General features: G+C 39.9%; 1 protein-coding gene across 3 annotated transcripts in view; it reads left to right on the top strand.

Annotated features, from left to right (window-relative positions):
* Positions 1–15,380, top strand: part of med12 (mediator complex subunit 12) — a 30,008-nt gene that overhangs the window by 11,529 nt on the left and 3,099 nt on the right. For 2 of the 3 annotated variants that reach the window (XM_032554376.1, XM_032554375.1), the window contains exons 16-39: positions 562–706; positions 1,377–1,495; positions 2,452–2,595; positions 2,699–2,862; positions 4,549–4,680; positions 4,806–5,030; positions 5,106–5,250; positions 5,335–5,455; positions 6,117–6,227; positions 6,312–6,425; positions 6,886–7,022; positions 7,191–7,370; positions 7,603–7,674; positions 7,776–7,939; positions 8,876–9,037; positions 9,127–9,328; positions 9,924–10,033; positions 10,117–10,252; positions 10,525–10,674; positions 11,299–11,658; positions 11,746–11,917; positions 12,013–12,173; positions 14,542–14,619; positions 14,716–14,933. In XM_032554376.1, coding sequence (XP_032410267.1) covers positions 562–706; positions 1,377–1,495; positions 2,452–2,595; positions 2,699–2,862; positions 4,549–4,680; positions 4,806–5,030; positions 5,106–5,250; positions 5,335–5,455; positions 6,117–6,227; positions 6,312–6,425; positions 6,886–7,022; positions 7,191–7,370; positions 7,603–7,674; positions 7,776–7,939; positions 8,876–9,037; positions 9,127–9,328; positions 9,924–10,033; positions 10,117–10,252; positions 10,525–10,674; positions 11,299–11,658; positions 11,746–11,917; positions 12,013–12,173; positions 14,542–14,619; positions 14,716–14,933 — 3,722 coding nt within the window. The remainder of the gene's footprint in view (positions 1–561; positions 707–1,376; positions 1,496–2,451; positions 2,596–2,698; positions 2,863–4,548; positions 4,681–4,805; positions 5,031–5,105; positions 5,251–5,334; positions 5,456–6,116; positions 6,228–6,311; positions 6,426–6,885; positions 7,023–7,190; positions 7,371–7,602; positions 7,675–7,775; positions 7,940–8,875; positions 9,038–9,126; positions 9,329–9,923; positions 10,034–10,116; positions 10,253–10,524; positions 10,675–11,298; positions 11,659–11,745; positions 11,918–12,012; positions 12,174–14,541; positions 14,620–14,715; positions 14,934–15,380) is intronic. The other variant, XM_032554377.1, reaches the window with a different exon arrangement.

The raw sequence follows: 15,380 nt of genomic DNA, 5'->3' as shown, positions 1-15,380 counted from the left end.
GCAACTTTATTGCTATGTGTGACTTTTCAGACTCTAGTTAAATTTTTTCAAAAAAGGAACCAGCGTCTTTTTTCTTTATCATTGGAAACTTTTATGATAACATGTGAAGCACCAGTTGCTTGTTTAATTCCTGAAAGCGGGGTTGTGATGTAGAAATCGACCAAGTTGTACCGTTGTGACCAACAGGAAAAATTGACTGCAGTAACTACAGTTTAACCCAAAGAGGGCAGCACTGAGACAGATATTTCAGAATTCAAAAGGCTTACACAAAAATTTGTGCAGAAACAAAGAGAGCACCATTAAGAACCAATTTATTCAGTTTAACTCCAAAAAAAAGAGTTGATTTGGGATTTAGTTACTCTTTTAAAGTAGTTTTAGGCAGTGCATTTTGAAGCAGAAAAAAATGCTCTTATTTGTAAAACAATATAAATGTGAAACATTTGTAAAGTTATTCCCTGCACCCTGCCAGCTCTGTTTTCGTTGAAAGACAATTTAATGTGCTGCTGCTGAGTTACTGATGTGTCCAGTGCGGTTGAATCTTTGTTTTGTTTATGTCTGTAGGAGGAAAGTGCCAGTCATGAATGCAACCAGCGTTTAGTCGTCCTCTACGGTGTGGGAAAACTGAGAGATGAGGCGCGACACACCATCAAGAAAATTACCAAAGACATCTTGAAGGTCCTCAACCGCAAAAGCACAGCAGAAACAGGTAACGGTGAACGCCGGGTCTGTTTGCGTTTGACGGATTTGCCAGTTTCCACTTCACTTATGTTTTTACAGCTTGCACTTCTTCTTTTAGGAATGTATTTTGGCAATATTTTATTTACTTTTCAAGGATCAGATTTAATGAGAACATTAAAGCTTCGTCTTGACTCTCCTTTAACAGTGTGGATTATTTTGTTTTGCAGACTAATTTGTTTTTAAGAGAAATTGTCCAAGCAATATATACTGAGGAAAAGCACATGTTGTATTTTAATGTTTGCAAACTGTGCAAAAATTCAAGCTAGTTTGCCACGATATTGCTCCATTTGCAATTTTCTGGCCTATTGTTCATCATCAGAGAAAGAGGGATTGTGTCTATCTTCATCCCACTTAAACTATTTTCATTCTTGGCCACATCATCTGAGGTAGAAGAGACCATTTTAAAAGGCAATTTATTTTCAGAGTTAAAATGTCGGTGTTTTTATATAAAATGTGTGACTTTTTTTTTTGGTGATCTTTATTTCAGTGGGTTTCTTTCCTGTGAAACTTCAAATCAAAAACACGATGACAGACCAACCGCTTGAGTGTATTTTACAATTGGTGTGTTTTGCGGACTGAAAATAACACCTCCGGCCTCTTTTAGCTCATCTTGTCCTTTTATTTCACTGTGAGTACAGGTGGGGAGGAAGGACAAAAGAGGAAGAGGAGTAAGCCTGAAGCATTTCCGACTGCTGAAGATATATTTTCCAAATTCCAGCACCTCTCCCACTTTGACCAGCATCAGGTCACCTCCCAGGTAGAAAAATCAGAGCTGAGTCTGTCACAACATGCTATAAAAATTTGAAATGGAAATTTAGTAGAAATATTATGAAAAACACCAAACTAATTCTGGATGTGTAAACTGTTCTGTGTGACCTATATTTTATAGATATTGACAGCAAAAGGTGGCTCCATGTTGCGTTTAGGGAGGTTGAATGGAGATGCATGTTGGATTTCACAGAGCAGGAGTTTGCTAATTAAATGAATTTTGAAGGAAACTGGTGGCCAAACAGTTTATTTAGGGGTGTCTGAGTTTTCAGTCAGAGGCCTCTTCAGATTTGTTGCTCAAAGTGTCACAAACCACGACGACTCTTGGATGATATGAGTTGCAACAAGATTTAATTTCCTTTGAGGATAGATAAAATACTTTAGGATTTTTAATGTTGAAATGGCAACAAAGCATATTTTAGTTTGTGGTTGCAACCTGACAAAATGTGGCAAAGAAAAAGGGGTATAGATAGTTTTATACATTCAGCTTGTTACTGTGATTAATACAAGCCCATAAATTTTAAAAAGGTTCTGGTTGTTGATGTAAAGGTGGCAGTGATCTCAGAATTACAACATCTCTTGTTGCCAAAAGCTGCTTCTTTGCTGTTTTGGGTCTAAAATTTGGTTGGTAACCTTCTGGGTGCAGCTGAGCTGTGACTCTTTTTTATATTGAACACATATTTTACAATTTCTGGATGCTAAGCTGTTTGTTTTCTTGCAGAATGTGCAAGAAGTTGATGCGGTTTTTTTGTTTGTTTGTTTGTTTGTTTTAAGCTTCACAGCATTTTCCCAGCAGGCAGGTTTTCTGGTTCTTTAATCATTCAGCTTCATACTTGACAAATCAATCTCAAGATTTTTTTACATTTATTATTAACTTATCAAACTGTTTTATCAAATTATAATTCTGTTGTTAAATTATTTAATTTCTGGCTTTTTTGTGCGTAGGTGTCCAGAAACGTTCTGGAGCAGATCACCAGCTTTGCCTTAGGGATGTCCTATCACCTGCCCCTCGTCCAGCACATTCAGTTCATCTTTGACCTCATGGAGTATTCCCTCAACATCAGTGGCCTCATCGACTTTGCTATTCAGGTAACAACAACAACATTTGTAAAGGCGAATTTGATGAAATCCAGAAAAGTTCCTTTTTGTTTGTTTTGTTTTTGAAACTTTTGTGACTTCTTGGTGTTTGCAGCTTCTGAACGAGTTAAGTCTGGTGGAGGCTGAGCTGCTGCTGAAGTCGTCCAGCCTGGTGGGCAGCTACACCACCAGCCTGTGTCTCTGCATCGTAGCTGTGCTGAGGAGATACCACTCTTGTCTCATCCTCAACCCGGAGCAGACGGCTCAGGTTTTTGATGGGTGCGTCACTCACAAGTCTCAAACTTTTCCATTTATTTTTAAGACTGACTTTGATTTTATTTGGCGTTTCTAACGTTGTTTACATTCAAGTAGAAATAATGTGTTTGTACAAGGATATTAGTGAGGATTAGAGCTGCTATTAAACTTTTAAAAGAATGTTTAGAGTTGCAGCAGGGTACTAATAAATAATTACTCTTTTGCACAAACACATTCTGACAACTTTAATCTTTTTTTATAATGTTGGCAAGTGTAGATAATTTATTTTTCCTGCATTGCTGAAATAGAAGAGCAGCCTCCTGAAAATAAGCAGAAAATAGTTTTTTTCAAGTATTTTCATTAGTTAGCTTCAGAAGTGGTGGATGGTAGAAACTATTACCTTTAGAGCAGAGGTTGCACCAGACTTTTTTTGATCTGTCATTTTGACTGACAGCTTAAAAAATATTCCATCATATTCTATTTTTATCCGTCATTTGTTAAATAAGATTGACATAGACTATTATGTTGCACTTAATTTTTATGCGGTTTAATTCATATTCAACAACTTGACCAGAGAATCCAGATCCCGTCGCACATTAATCAAGCAGGTGAACACAGCTTTTTCTCTGCGGATATAAAAACCACTGACAGAACCATGAAATTAAACAACTCCACTTTATTGTGACTGCTTCACCTGTTGGAATCTCCTGGTTCGAATCTGGAGGAGAAATCTGTGCTAAAGTTTAGATGAGACCGAAGAAATCCGACCCGACCTGGACCGAGTCCATAGGCATTGTGTTTGAGCCTGATCCAACCCAACTAATTAATTTTAATTAGAGGCTCGAGCCTGAAGTAAAGCCAAAATATTATTTTAATTAAGATTTTAGTGCTTTCATTTTTCAGAGCACCGTTTGAGTAAGCGGTGCAACTTCTCCCAGATTTCATTTGACATCTTCCAGCTCCATTTTGTTGCTTGTTCTATCGCAGGATAAGTCAAGTGCAAATCTTCTGGGATGATTGACTAAAAAGATTCTATCTCCACTGCTGCTCCAGCAGAGCGAGGTGGAGCCCTATCTGCATTTAGTCGTGTAGCTCACTTCACTTGTTACAGTCTAATTAACTCATTATTTTTTTTCTTTAGCAAGGAACACTGTCTATTCCTTGAAACGGGTTTATCTTTGCAAAAGTAATGGACTTCTTTAGTGCGTTTATATAACATAAAGCTTAAAATGAAAATTATTGCTCAATGGGAATAAGTGAGGACTTTTATTTTGCTTTCAGCACACTTTAAATGGCTTCTCTCACGTTTTATTGATGCGTATTTTACATTTTCAGTGTTTTTATCAAACTAAAATTCTGTATTCAGCGTAAGTTTGTACCATTAAATCACCCACCCAGTATTTGTTTGAGCCCAAAATTATTCACATTCTGACATTTTTAGTTTGAAAACTATATTAATTCAACCAAGACATTTATTTCTGATAGGAAATAAGACATGAGAATGGAAAATTAACTTCAGACTTTTGTTGTTGTTAAATCTGGGCAAAATACAGAATTTACCTTTTTTAAAATTTGTTTAAATTCAGTATCTTCAATTCTACGGTAGTTACATTTCTGAGAATGTGCACATGAAGTTTTGGTCAAACAAAGGTTTTTCATTTATTTGGATGAAGAAGCTGTGTTGATTCCTTTCTGTAAACCTTTGACTAGGCTGCGGATCGTGGTGAAGTCAGGTGTGAACCCGGCAGACTGTTCCTCTGCGGAGCGCTGCATCCTGGCCTACTTGTACGACCTCTACACCTCCTGCAGTCACCTCAAGAACAAATTTGGAGAGATATTCAGGCAAGTCAGACAATTTTCTGTAGCCTCAGAAAAGTTGTATGCATCTTAGCGGTGGAGCATCGTTTCAGCAGTTATTTTCTTTAAGAACCGGGTCATTTCTGAACATCCCCTTCGTGCTTTTACAGCGAGTTCTGCTCCAAGGTGAAAAACTCCATCTATTGCAACATTGACCCGTCGGACTCCAACATGCTATGGGATCCTGGGTTTATGATGGAGACAATCAGCAACCCTTCAGCCAACAACAACCACTCCATGGTGGGCAAAATCCTCAACGACAGCCCGGCTAATCGCTACAGCTTCGTGTGCAACGTGCTCATGGAGGTCTGTGTGGACCACAGGGACCCGGAGAGGTGAGTGGTGATTATATTCTGCACATCCTTGTTTACTGGGATGTTTTTTTTCATCGGTTGCTTTTGTGATTTCAGGGTGAATGATATTGGGATCCTGTGTGCAGAGCTGACAGCTTATTGTCGCTCTCTGAGTGCAGAGTGGCTCGGCATTCTCAAAGCTCTTTGCTGCTCCTCGAACAACGGCAACTGCGGCTTCAACGATTTGCTTTGTAACGTTGACGTAAGTCCTGCTTACCTCTTCATGCCACTATGTATTACCTGATGCATCATCATGTCCTAAATTGTTGCTTTTTTTCCCCCTCAGGTTAGTGATTTGTCCTTCCATGATTCGCTGGCGACCTTCGTGGCTATTCTGATTGCGAGGCAGTGTTTGCTCTTAGAGGACCTGGTCCGCTGTGTGGCCATCCCCTCCCTCCTTAATGCAGGTAAATACACATGCTCACTCACCATGAAAGGGTTTTTTTGCTGATTAGAGGTGTCAAAATAATTCATCAAGCTTTTGGTATCGACATAATCAATACCAAAAGAAAAGATCTATTGAAATTTGAAAGGGATACATTTATGTCAAAATCTGACCCATTCTTATTTGTCCAAATTGTGGCACTTCTGCAATAACAAAGCTACTGGAAGTACAGCCAGAAAAAAAACATGTGACCCTTTTTAGCTGACAGGCAAACACAACAATGTTGTTCAGAGATACTTCCCCAGTCAGGCAGATGGACAGGAAGCATACCATATGCTGAGCATACCTGTGCTAACGCTATAAGCTAAGAATAAATGTATTTTGTTGTTGGCTCTGTCTTTCTTTATCCTTTTTGTTTCCTCCCACTATAGAGAGAGGGAGCCTCGTTCAGCCATGCTGTTTTGTTGTTACATTGCTACTATGCCTTGTAAATGCCAGACTCTGTCACTTTTTGTAAATATTTTCTTCTCACTGCTTTTACATCAACTCCAATGAATGCAACATGTTTTCTTGGAGGAGAAGGTTTGAAGTTAACAGGATAGACTTTAAGTTAGTTCATTGTGCAGCTGATCTTCCTATACTATAAAGGAAACTCAGTTTTAATGAGTCCATCTCTACCCCAGCGTGCAGCGAGCAAGATTCTGAGCCAGGAGCTCGACTCACATGCAGGATCCTGCTGCACTTGTTCAAGACGCCACAGCGTAACCCTGTCCCCCAAGATGGCGTCAAGTCAGGTACGCAACTCAAACACAAACACATTCTTGTTTTTCAGCTGCGATTATTTATTAATGGATTGGTGTGATTGTTTAACTCTGCAGACAAATCTTCTGTTGGTATCCGGTCGTCTTGTGATCGCCACCTTCTCGCTGCTTCGCAGAACAGCATCGTCGTTGGAGCGGTTTTTGCCGTTCTTAAAGCTGTTTTCATGCTGGGTAAGAATCTCTGCAGTACTACTGTTTAGTTCTGTAGCTTGGTTCTGTTCTTCCCTCCTTCTGCACCTCTGTCCATCCATACATACATCTTTGTGTGCATCCATCATTTGCCCATCCATTCATCCATCTGTCCATCAAATCCCTTTGTTTAGACGTCCCTTTGTTTGTTCTTCCTTCTTTGTCCATCCACTGTACAAACCATCCTCCCATCCATTAATCGTCTGTCCACTGTAGAAATGCCATGACCTCACTGCCAGCTTTGTGTTTAAATAAATATATTTGTTTATTTTTATGAAACTTGCTGTAAAGTAGTGAAAACTCTGGAAGTTTGAGTCTGGATGAAAATCCTGAAATTGTGAAATTTCTTTTTTGTACCATCTTATGTTATATTTGAAGTAGATTATTGATCAGTGTTACTGCTTCTGCTGTTTAGATTTACTTGTTTTTAATGTTGCTCCAGGTGATGCAGAGCTGAGAGGTTCAGGTCTGTCGCATCCTGCCGGCCTCGACGACATATCCGACGGACGCAATGTTTCCATAGAAACAGCCAGCTTGGATGTGTACGCAAAGTACGTCCTGAAGACTATCTGCCAGCAGGTGAGAACATAAAACTATGAGCTCCCATTGGTTGAATCTGCATGAGAATGTGCAGGAAAAACTAAATCTTTAATCCTGTGAAACTTGTTAACTTTTCTTGTGTTTCCCAAATTGCTGTTTCATGTTTTTCCTTCTTTCCCGACTGCCTGGCTTGTTGTGTTCTTGCAGGAATGGGTCGGAGAACGCTGCCTGAAGTCTCTCTCTGAGGACAGCAGTGCCCTCCAGGACCCAGTGCTGGTAAACATTCAAGCCCAGCGGCTCCTGCAGCTCATCTGTTACCCTCACCGCCAGCTGGACAGCGACGATGGCGACAACCCTCAGAGGCAGCGAATCAAACGCATCCTTCAGGTACAGAAAAAAAAGAACGAAAAATATATTAATTCTAAATCAAACCCATATGTATTTTCAATCTACGTAGTTGTTTTTACTTAAATAAATTTAGTTTGGACCATGTTTAATTGCAAAAGTGAAGTTTTGCTGCCCTCTGCTGGCTAATTGTATTAATTCATGCAGTTAAAGTCCATAACTGCCTAAGTTTGAACTATGAAGAAAACTAACAATAACTCTGTCTCTTTTACAGAATATGGACCAATGGACAATGAGACAGTCGTCTCTGGAGCTGCAGCTCATGATCAAGCAGAGCACAAACAATGTAAACCCAACTTCAGAGATTATATCTGTATTTAAATGAAAAAAATATCTACAGTGGTTTATGATGCAAGATACAACAATATTTTCCTTTTTGTGATGTAGGAGCTTTGCTCTCTCCTGGAGAACATAGCAAAGGCAACAATTGAGGTTTTCCAGAAATCAGCGGAGATGAACTCCAGTAACCCCTCAGGAAATGGAGCTGCAGTCCAAGGAGGCTCTGCAACCAATAGCAACAGCACTACAAGCAAGATGAAACCTATTTTGAGGTGTGTCTGTTGGCTAATCGTTTTATTTATTTATTTTTTTACCTGCTTTTATAAAGTTTTCTGACAAATTTGTTCCAAGGATTGTGACAAAAAGAGCATTGCTGGTCTTTTAAAGGTTTCAAAATTGATTACATCTTAATTTGAGCTCCAAAAGATCTAACTGTGTCCACATTTTTCACCATAGGCATTAAATCTCCTAAATATTAGTTTGTTTGTTTTTTTTCTCCGAAGAGTTTTTGCGGCGCTAGTGGCTCGTATTTTTTGTACAGTAGGCAGACAGGAAGGAGGGTGAGGAGAGGAGGGAAGACATGCGGTAAAGGTCGTCGGGACCGGGAGTCGAACCCGCGACGTCCGCGTCGAGCACTAAGGCCTCCAAAGGTGGTGCGTGCTAACCCCCTGCACCACCAGAGCACGCCCCAAATCTCCTAAATATAGAAGGGAACAACTTCTTCATTTTTTTCTTTTTTATCTGCTGGCAGCAAGCATTTATTTTGTGTGTTGTTGTTCTGAACCAGGAAGTAGATTGACCTCAAGAATTTATTGTGTAACATTCAGCCTTTTAAACAAACCCACTGAGGAAATCTCACACTGGCTTATTTTTGATTATTTTTAATTACTTATCACTTGAACAAGCTTGTTCACGACAGAATCTACTTCAGCAATCAGAAAATCAGCCACGGTCTCTGATCTGACAGAGAACCGACTGACCGGCTCACCAGGTCACAATAGTCACCTCACTGTTGCTAGCTTAATGACTTAATGTCATTATAGTTAGCAACAAACAATCATTAACACCCAAAATTGCAATCGGTGGTCAGGCTTTTTAAATATTGGTGATAGGCCAGAAAACTACGATCATTGGACTCCTAGTTTTAATTCTTACGGTGATGATGTGTCGATTTTAATCAAAGCTGACATGTTTGTTATCTCCAACAGCTCATCAGAGAGGTCGGGCGTTTGGCTGGTCGCCCCGTTGATTGCCAAGCTGCCCACTTCAGTTCAGGGTCACGTCCTGAAAGCAGCCGGAGAGGAGCTAGAGAAAGGTCAGCACCTCGGCTCCTCCTCACGCAAAGAGCGAGACCGGCAGAAACAAAAAAGGTAGGTTGCAGATTTAACGTCTTTCAGCTCAGAATGCTTGTGTATGTAATATTTACTGATATTTAAGTTCCATGTTTCTCCGCCTGCAGCATGTCTCTGCTGAGCCAGCAGCCCTTCCTGTCTTTGGTCCTGACCTGCTTAAAGGGACAGGATGAGCAGAGGGAAGGCCTCCTCACCTCCCTGTACAACCAGGTCCAGCAGATCGTCACCAACTGGAGGGAAGACCAGTACCAGGACGACTGCAAGGCCAAGCAGATGATGCACGAGGCACTTAAGCTACGGCTGAATCTCGTAAGCATCTTTATTTTAAATCACTTTACAAGAGCAAATGAATATGCCTACTCATGCACATATATACAAATATACCCTCAGACAAAGAAAAAAACACATACGGAGAAGAGAAAGAGGAAAAAAAAGTAGACTGATCAACATAAAGACCAGTTTCTCTTGCCAAATGACCTTGTGTCAAGTTCTCTTTATAACACATTGAGTTGTATATTATTTTGGACTAACAAAGTGTAAAAGATAGCCCAGATTACCCAACATTTATCAATAGTGAAATACCTGATCTTCTTAAGGGTAAAGTTAAAAAGTCATCTCTTTGATCCATTGTGAAATTGCATATAATGTCTCTTTCTTTCATAAGCATAAGCTTCCAAAAAAGCAAACATTAGGTAGGGATGTTAAATTGTTTGAGATAACAATTTCTTTAGGATAGATATTTAAAATGCACATTTTAGGATTTGAAAGAACCTCTTTACCAATCATCTGACTGATAATAGATAACAGCCTTCCAAAAAGATAATGTCTGAGGTAAAACACTCTTTTTTGATTGTTTTGCTCTGAACAGCATTCATATAAGCTGTGTTTTTCCTGTCTTGATAAGGTTGGTGGCATGTTTGACACAGTGCAGCGGAGCACCCAGCAGACCACTGAGTGGGCGGTTCTGCTGCTCGATATCATCAGCAGCGGCACCGTGGACATGCAGTCCAATAAGTGAGTTGATACGATTTATTTAGCTGCACATTTTTTGCAACTTCTCAGGCTGCCTGGCTCTTACTTTGGTCTCTCTGTCCCAGTGAGCTCTTCACCACCGTGCTGGACATGCTGAGCGTGCTGATAAACGGTACACTGGCTGCTGACATGTCCAGCATCTCTCAGGGTGGCATGGAGGAGAACAAGAGGGCATACATGAACCTGGTTAAGAAGCTCAGGGTAAGATGGACACATCTGTGTCTCTTATGCAACTGGTTTTAAAGATTCTCATATTCTCCCCATATGGAGATAAATTTACCACAGACCTAAATCAGATTGAGAAAATATTAAAATACTTTAAAAGATTAAACTTTTTATGGCTTTTTGAAGACAACTAAAACAACAGGGTAAATAATAATAATTAGTAGAAACTGGCTAAAAAACGTGACTTAATCCCATCTAAGTGTCTATTTTAACTTTCTGTGTTTCTGGGGGTTTTTTTATTCTTGCAGAAAGAGCTTGGAGACCGGCAGTCAGAGAGTCTGGAGAAGGTTCGCCAACTGCTGCCGCTGCCGAAGCAAACTCGTGATGTCATCACCTGTGAGCCTCAGGGCTCGCTGATCGACACCAAGGGCAATAAGATCGCAGGCTTCGAGAAAGAGGTAACATGGCGTTCAGACCTGGTCTGACCTGAGTGTGGGATTCAAGGTCAGTGTTTTCTGGGTCTGGATAAATATGGAAAAGAAGAGTATCAGAAAAATATTTATATTTTTCAGACTTTATTCCCTTTCAAATTCTCTTCATGTTGTCCTTCCTTTCTAACTCTTTTTCTCTTTCCCCCCTTCTTTAAGCCAATCCTTCCTCTCTTGGGTTATTGTTTCTTTCCTGTTTTATGTTCTGAGTTTTTTCTTCCTCTCCCTTCTTTTAGTGATTATTTCCACCTTCTGTCCTGTCTTTGCCCCATCTTCCTTCCGTTCTCTTGTCTTACCTCTCTTCTTTCTGTCACTCCTTTTGTTTGCTCATGTGTTCTTTGCTTCCTTGTGTCTTTGCTGCAATCCCCTTTTTCCCTGTATTCTTTGTCCTTCTTTCATTGTCTTATATTCTTTCTTTCTATCCTCCCTTCTTTGCATCCCATCTCCATCCCTTACAAGTGTACTTATTCTTTCTTGTTTTTCTTTCTTTCTTCCCTTTTATTCTTTCTGTCTTGTGCTTTGTTTAAATCCATGTAACTGAATCTCTTAAAGGCACATTTCTTAATTATTGAAGCTGTTTTCTGATTGGCTCAGGGTCTTCAAGTCTCAACCAAGCAGAAGATTTCTCCATGGGACGTGTTCGAGGGTCTGAAGCACTCTGCGCCGCTCTCCTGGGGCTGGTTCGGAACGGTGCGCGTGGACCGCAAGATCGCCAAGTTCGAAGAGCAGCAGCGCTTCCTGCTCTATCACACCCACCTGAAGCCCAAGCCGCGCAGCTACTACCTGGAGCCACTACCCCTTCCCCCAGAAGAGGAGGAGCCTCTGACTCCCATCTCCCAGGAGCCGGAGAAGAAGATGATGGAAGTTGTGAAAGCGGATAAGAGCGTAGCTGCTGTCGCCTCGGAGTCCACCAAGAAGAAACCGAAGAAGAAGAAGAATCCAACCAAGGGAGAAGTCAGTGATCTCTGAAGCTTAAATATACTTTTAGAAGATTTTGATGCTATGATTTCTGAATATAACTATTTTATTTTCCTTTGGTAGGAGTTTTTGAACCGCACACAGACCAACATGACCTACGTCCACAACGTGCCAACAGAGTCGGTGCAGACCAACCTGTATAATCGGATTCCCTACGGTCAGCAGTCCATGGGCGTTTTCCCCCAGAATCAGCCCCTGCCTCCAGGTCAGCCCACAGAATACTTTCATCCCAATCGTACGTCCCGTTCTGGCTCTCAGCAGCAATCCTCCCCCTCTGAAACCACAACACACTCAACATCCTCTGACATCCCGGCCCTTTGTTTCCTACAGGTGGTCCAGGTTTGGAGCCCCCATACAGGCCAACCCGCAACACACAGATGACCAAGATAACACGACCCAACTACCCACCCATGGACAAGATCTACCCAATTTCTTACAAGCCTCAACCCAGCATGCCTCAGAACCTGCGGCAGCAGTTAGTAGTCCGACTGGTGAGTTAGTCCTGTCAACCAGATCCATATCATTGACTTAAAGGGTTGTTACGATATGTTGTGGTACTATTGAGAAAAGTGACAATAAGAACTATTTATTGTTTCTTTTTTGGGTAACTGTATGGTTGTGACTGCATTGCACAGCAATAACAACCCCATAAACACAAATAATGTTCTTGAAAAACATTTCTATTTGTAATTCGCTTCTTTAGGACACCAGTTATATAAAGAAGTCTAGTCATATTTTCAAATGTATTGGTATTTATTGATACTTTTATTGAACAAACAGTGGAGAAAATGGTAAATCTAACAATCCCGTTATATGGACAGCCATATTTTTTTTATCATCAATTGGAATTTATCATTAGAATGAAATGTATTGTAGTAAATGTGATAAATGCCTACCAGCAACTCATTTCAGTCACATATCTATCAAGCAAAACTAGTGAAAAGAAAGAAACTTTTCTTTTTCTTTAAAAAAGTGTTAAGTGTTTTTACTGTTTGGATAGCTAATAGGGTGTTCTTACTTTATTACAAATCAAACAAAGCAAACAGTGCAATTTATTAGAAACAGGCAATCAACTGTTATTTATATGTATATGTTCTACACAGGGCTAAAAGTTAAAAAATAGTTCATAATGATGTAGTGATAAAAATCTGACAATGTATCTGTAATAATTAGTGTTAAAAAGATAATCATTGAGTTTAAATACTTCTGTAAAGTTAGAATTGGTTTATCGGTATTTTATTTTGAAGGAGAGCTCTGAGGTCGCAATGCATTATGGGTAGCAGAAGCATTAGTCAGTTGAGAAAACTTTTTTACAGAGAAAACCTGCCTATCTATGTGAAAACGTCGCCTTCTGTGTCCTACGTCTTTATTTACGCAATCGAAATCAATGGATGTAAGTCTAATCTATGTTTTGTTTGAAATTGTATGTTTTATAAGAGCTTATTTAGAGATCGTTTTGTGAATGCGTTTGTAACTGGGATTAGCCTTATCCCAAGGATCGTTTTCTCAAGTACACAAGAACGTACTTGAGTAACCTACAAGAACGGTTGAAAGTCCTTTCTTACCGAGTTCACAAGGACGCTGGTTCTCTAGTTGGAACAGGGCGTTCTTGCTGATATCAAGAAGATGAGGAGACAGTGAAGAGGATAATGGCAGGACATGGAGATGTAGAGAATCTTTGGGAGCTTTTGAGAAGCAGGATGTAAACCTGGAACTGTAGTCTGCTCACCCGAAGGGCTGCCTGCATAAAACAATGAATAATAAGAGTTTACTCTCATACATGAAATGCCAATCTTAGGGACGTGTATTTTTTTTTCCTCAGATCATTCCATCTAAAATGGGGGGAAAATGAGTTTACCTCAACTCTCCAGTCTAGTAGAACAATTTCACATTGATTTTTTTGTCAATGGGGCACGATGTGGAAGCTATTGGAGAAAATCTGATTTAAAATATTGAATATGTCTTAAAATGTTGATAGAGGATAGTGTGTCTCATGTAAAAGCATGTATTTTTTTGTATCTGTTAGTCACAAGGCAAGGCATTTATTTACATGTGTTTGACAGGAGTGTTTGGTTTGGAAATTAGTTTACAGTCCCTAAGTGAACCTCCGAGCGCTTGAGGAGGGAGCAGTAGAGAACGGCTGGCCGAAATTTGCGTTCATATATCGGATCAACCTTGAGCTAAACACCGCTTGCTCCGCGGAGCTCGAATGTCCGATATCCAACTTGAAACTAACTTCACTGCGGTCGGTGACACAACATAAAACACCGGAATAAAGTTTGTTTTGGTCTGAGCGCCTGCGCCAGACGTAAACGCGCAGTCGTTTATGTCATACGCAGTGACGTTGGTTCCAAAGTTCTATTGGCCAATAGTAGAGGAGCTGGACATAGAACTATGAGACCTGCTCATTAACATAAAGATGCACTGTAATGACTAATGTGTTGGATATACATAGTTATCACTACTCGTGTGTATACACTGGAAAATCCCTTCTAACAGGGACGTGGCTCATGTTTGATCAACAAAAATAAATGTTTAATAAAAATCCCAAGTGCTCTGTCTAGAAACTAGAAACCCAGAAATAGTTTTACAAAGCAGTAATTTTATTTTAAGTATTACTACTTAATCCTGTTATAACAAGCAAGGAAAAGATATTTCTCACCTGCTTTACTCTTGAATCAGTTATTAACAAGACTTAAACCACAGGAACAGTATGGTAGAATTTTTTTTTTTAATCCTGTTTGAATCATTTTTATTCCTTGATGCTGCAACCAGCTCAGGCCTAATTTTGGGTTTTGTCAAACTCGATACATATTTTTGGACTTTTCATGTTTTAATTCATCTCATCATTTCTCTTAGCAAAATCAAAATGCAATGGGGCCGCAGATGAGGCAGATGACACCGAACCAACCATATCCTCAAATGCAACCATCACAGGTGCGTCTGATTGGGGCTTTTCTTTTTTAGTTTCCATTTGTTGGAATTATTTGCACATGCAGAGTCACAATTTGCTTTATATTTGTATGTTGTCAGGGCTATACCACATATGCATCGCACATGGGCATGCAACAGCATCCTTCTCAAGGTGGCGGTATAGCTCCCTCCTCCTACGTAGCCCAGAACTTCCCAGGCGCTCATCCAGGAGCCAACCCAGGTGTGGTGGAGCCACTGAGACAGATGCAGCAGAGGTCCAGCGGTTACGTTCACCAGCAGGCGCCAGGGTATCCACACAATATGCAGAACACGCCCAGGTTGGTATCACACCACTTTATTCGAGTATCAGCAGGACCAGAATATCCAAATAACAAAAAAATAATAATAATTATTATATTGTTTCAGGCATTAAACAATTTTTTGACAATGATGGTTATCAAAAAAATCTCAATACACATCGATCTACTTCTCTAATAACTGCTAATATCAAACATTAACTCTGTTGCACCATTGATAGCTTTATCAAACCAGGTATCAATACTTATTATTAGTAATTTATTTTTGATAAAATTAACAGAGTTTAAGTTACTTTTAAGTTAAAAAAAGACAGGACACCACTCATTGATCAGGAATCATTAGTGAAACACTAGTTCAACAGTAGTCAGTCAACAATCTATTACGATAAACACAAATAAACTTCTCTCCGATGTATGAAAATTTATTAACAAAAATGGATCAAAATGTTCAGCCAATAAACCATTTAC

The sequence above is a fragment of the Xiphophorus hellerii genome, chromosome 23 (genome assembly GCF_003331165.1).
Source record: "Xiphophorus hellerii strain 12219 chromosome 23, Xiphophorus_hellerii-4.1, whole genome shotgun sequence".
Lineage (NCBI taxonomy): Eukaryota > Metazoa > Chordata > Actinopteri > Cyprinodontiformes > Poeciliidae > Xiphophorus > Xiphophorus hellerii.
The sequence above is the reverse complement of the archived record's forward strand: the minus strand, read 5'-3'. Positions and strand labels throughout refer to the sequence as shown.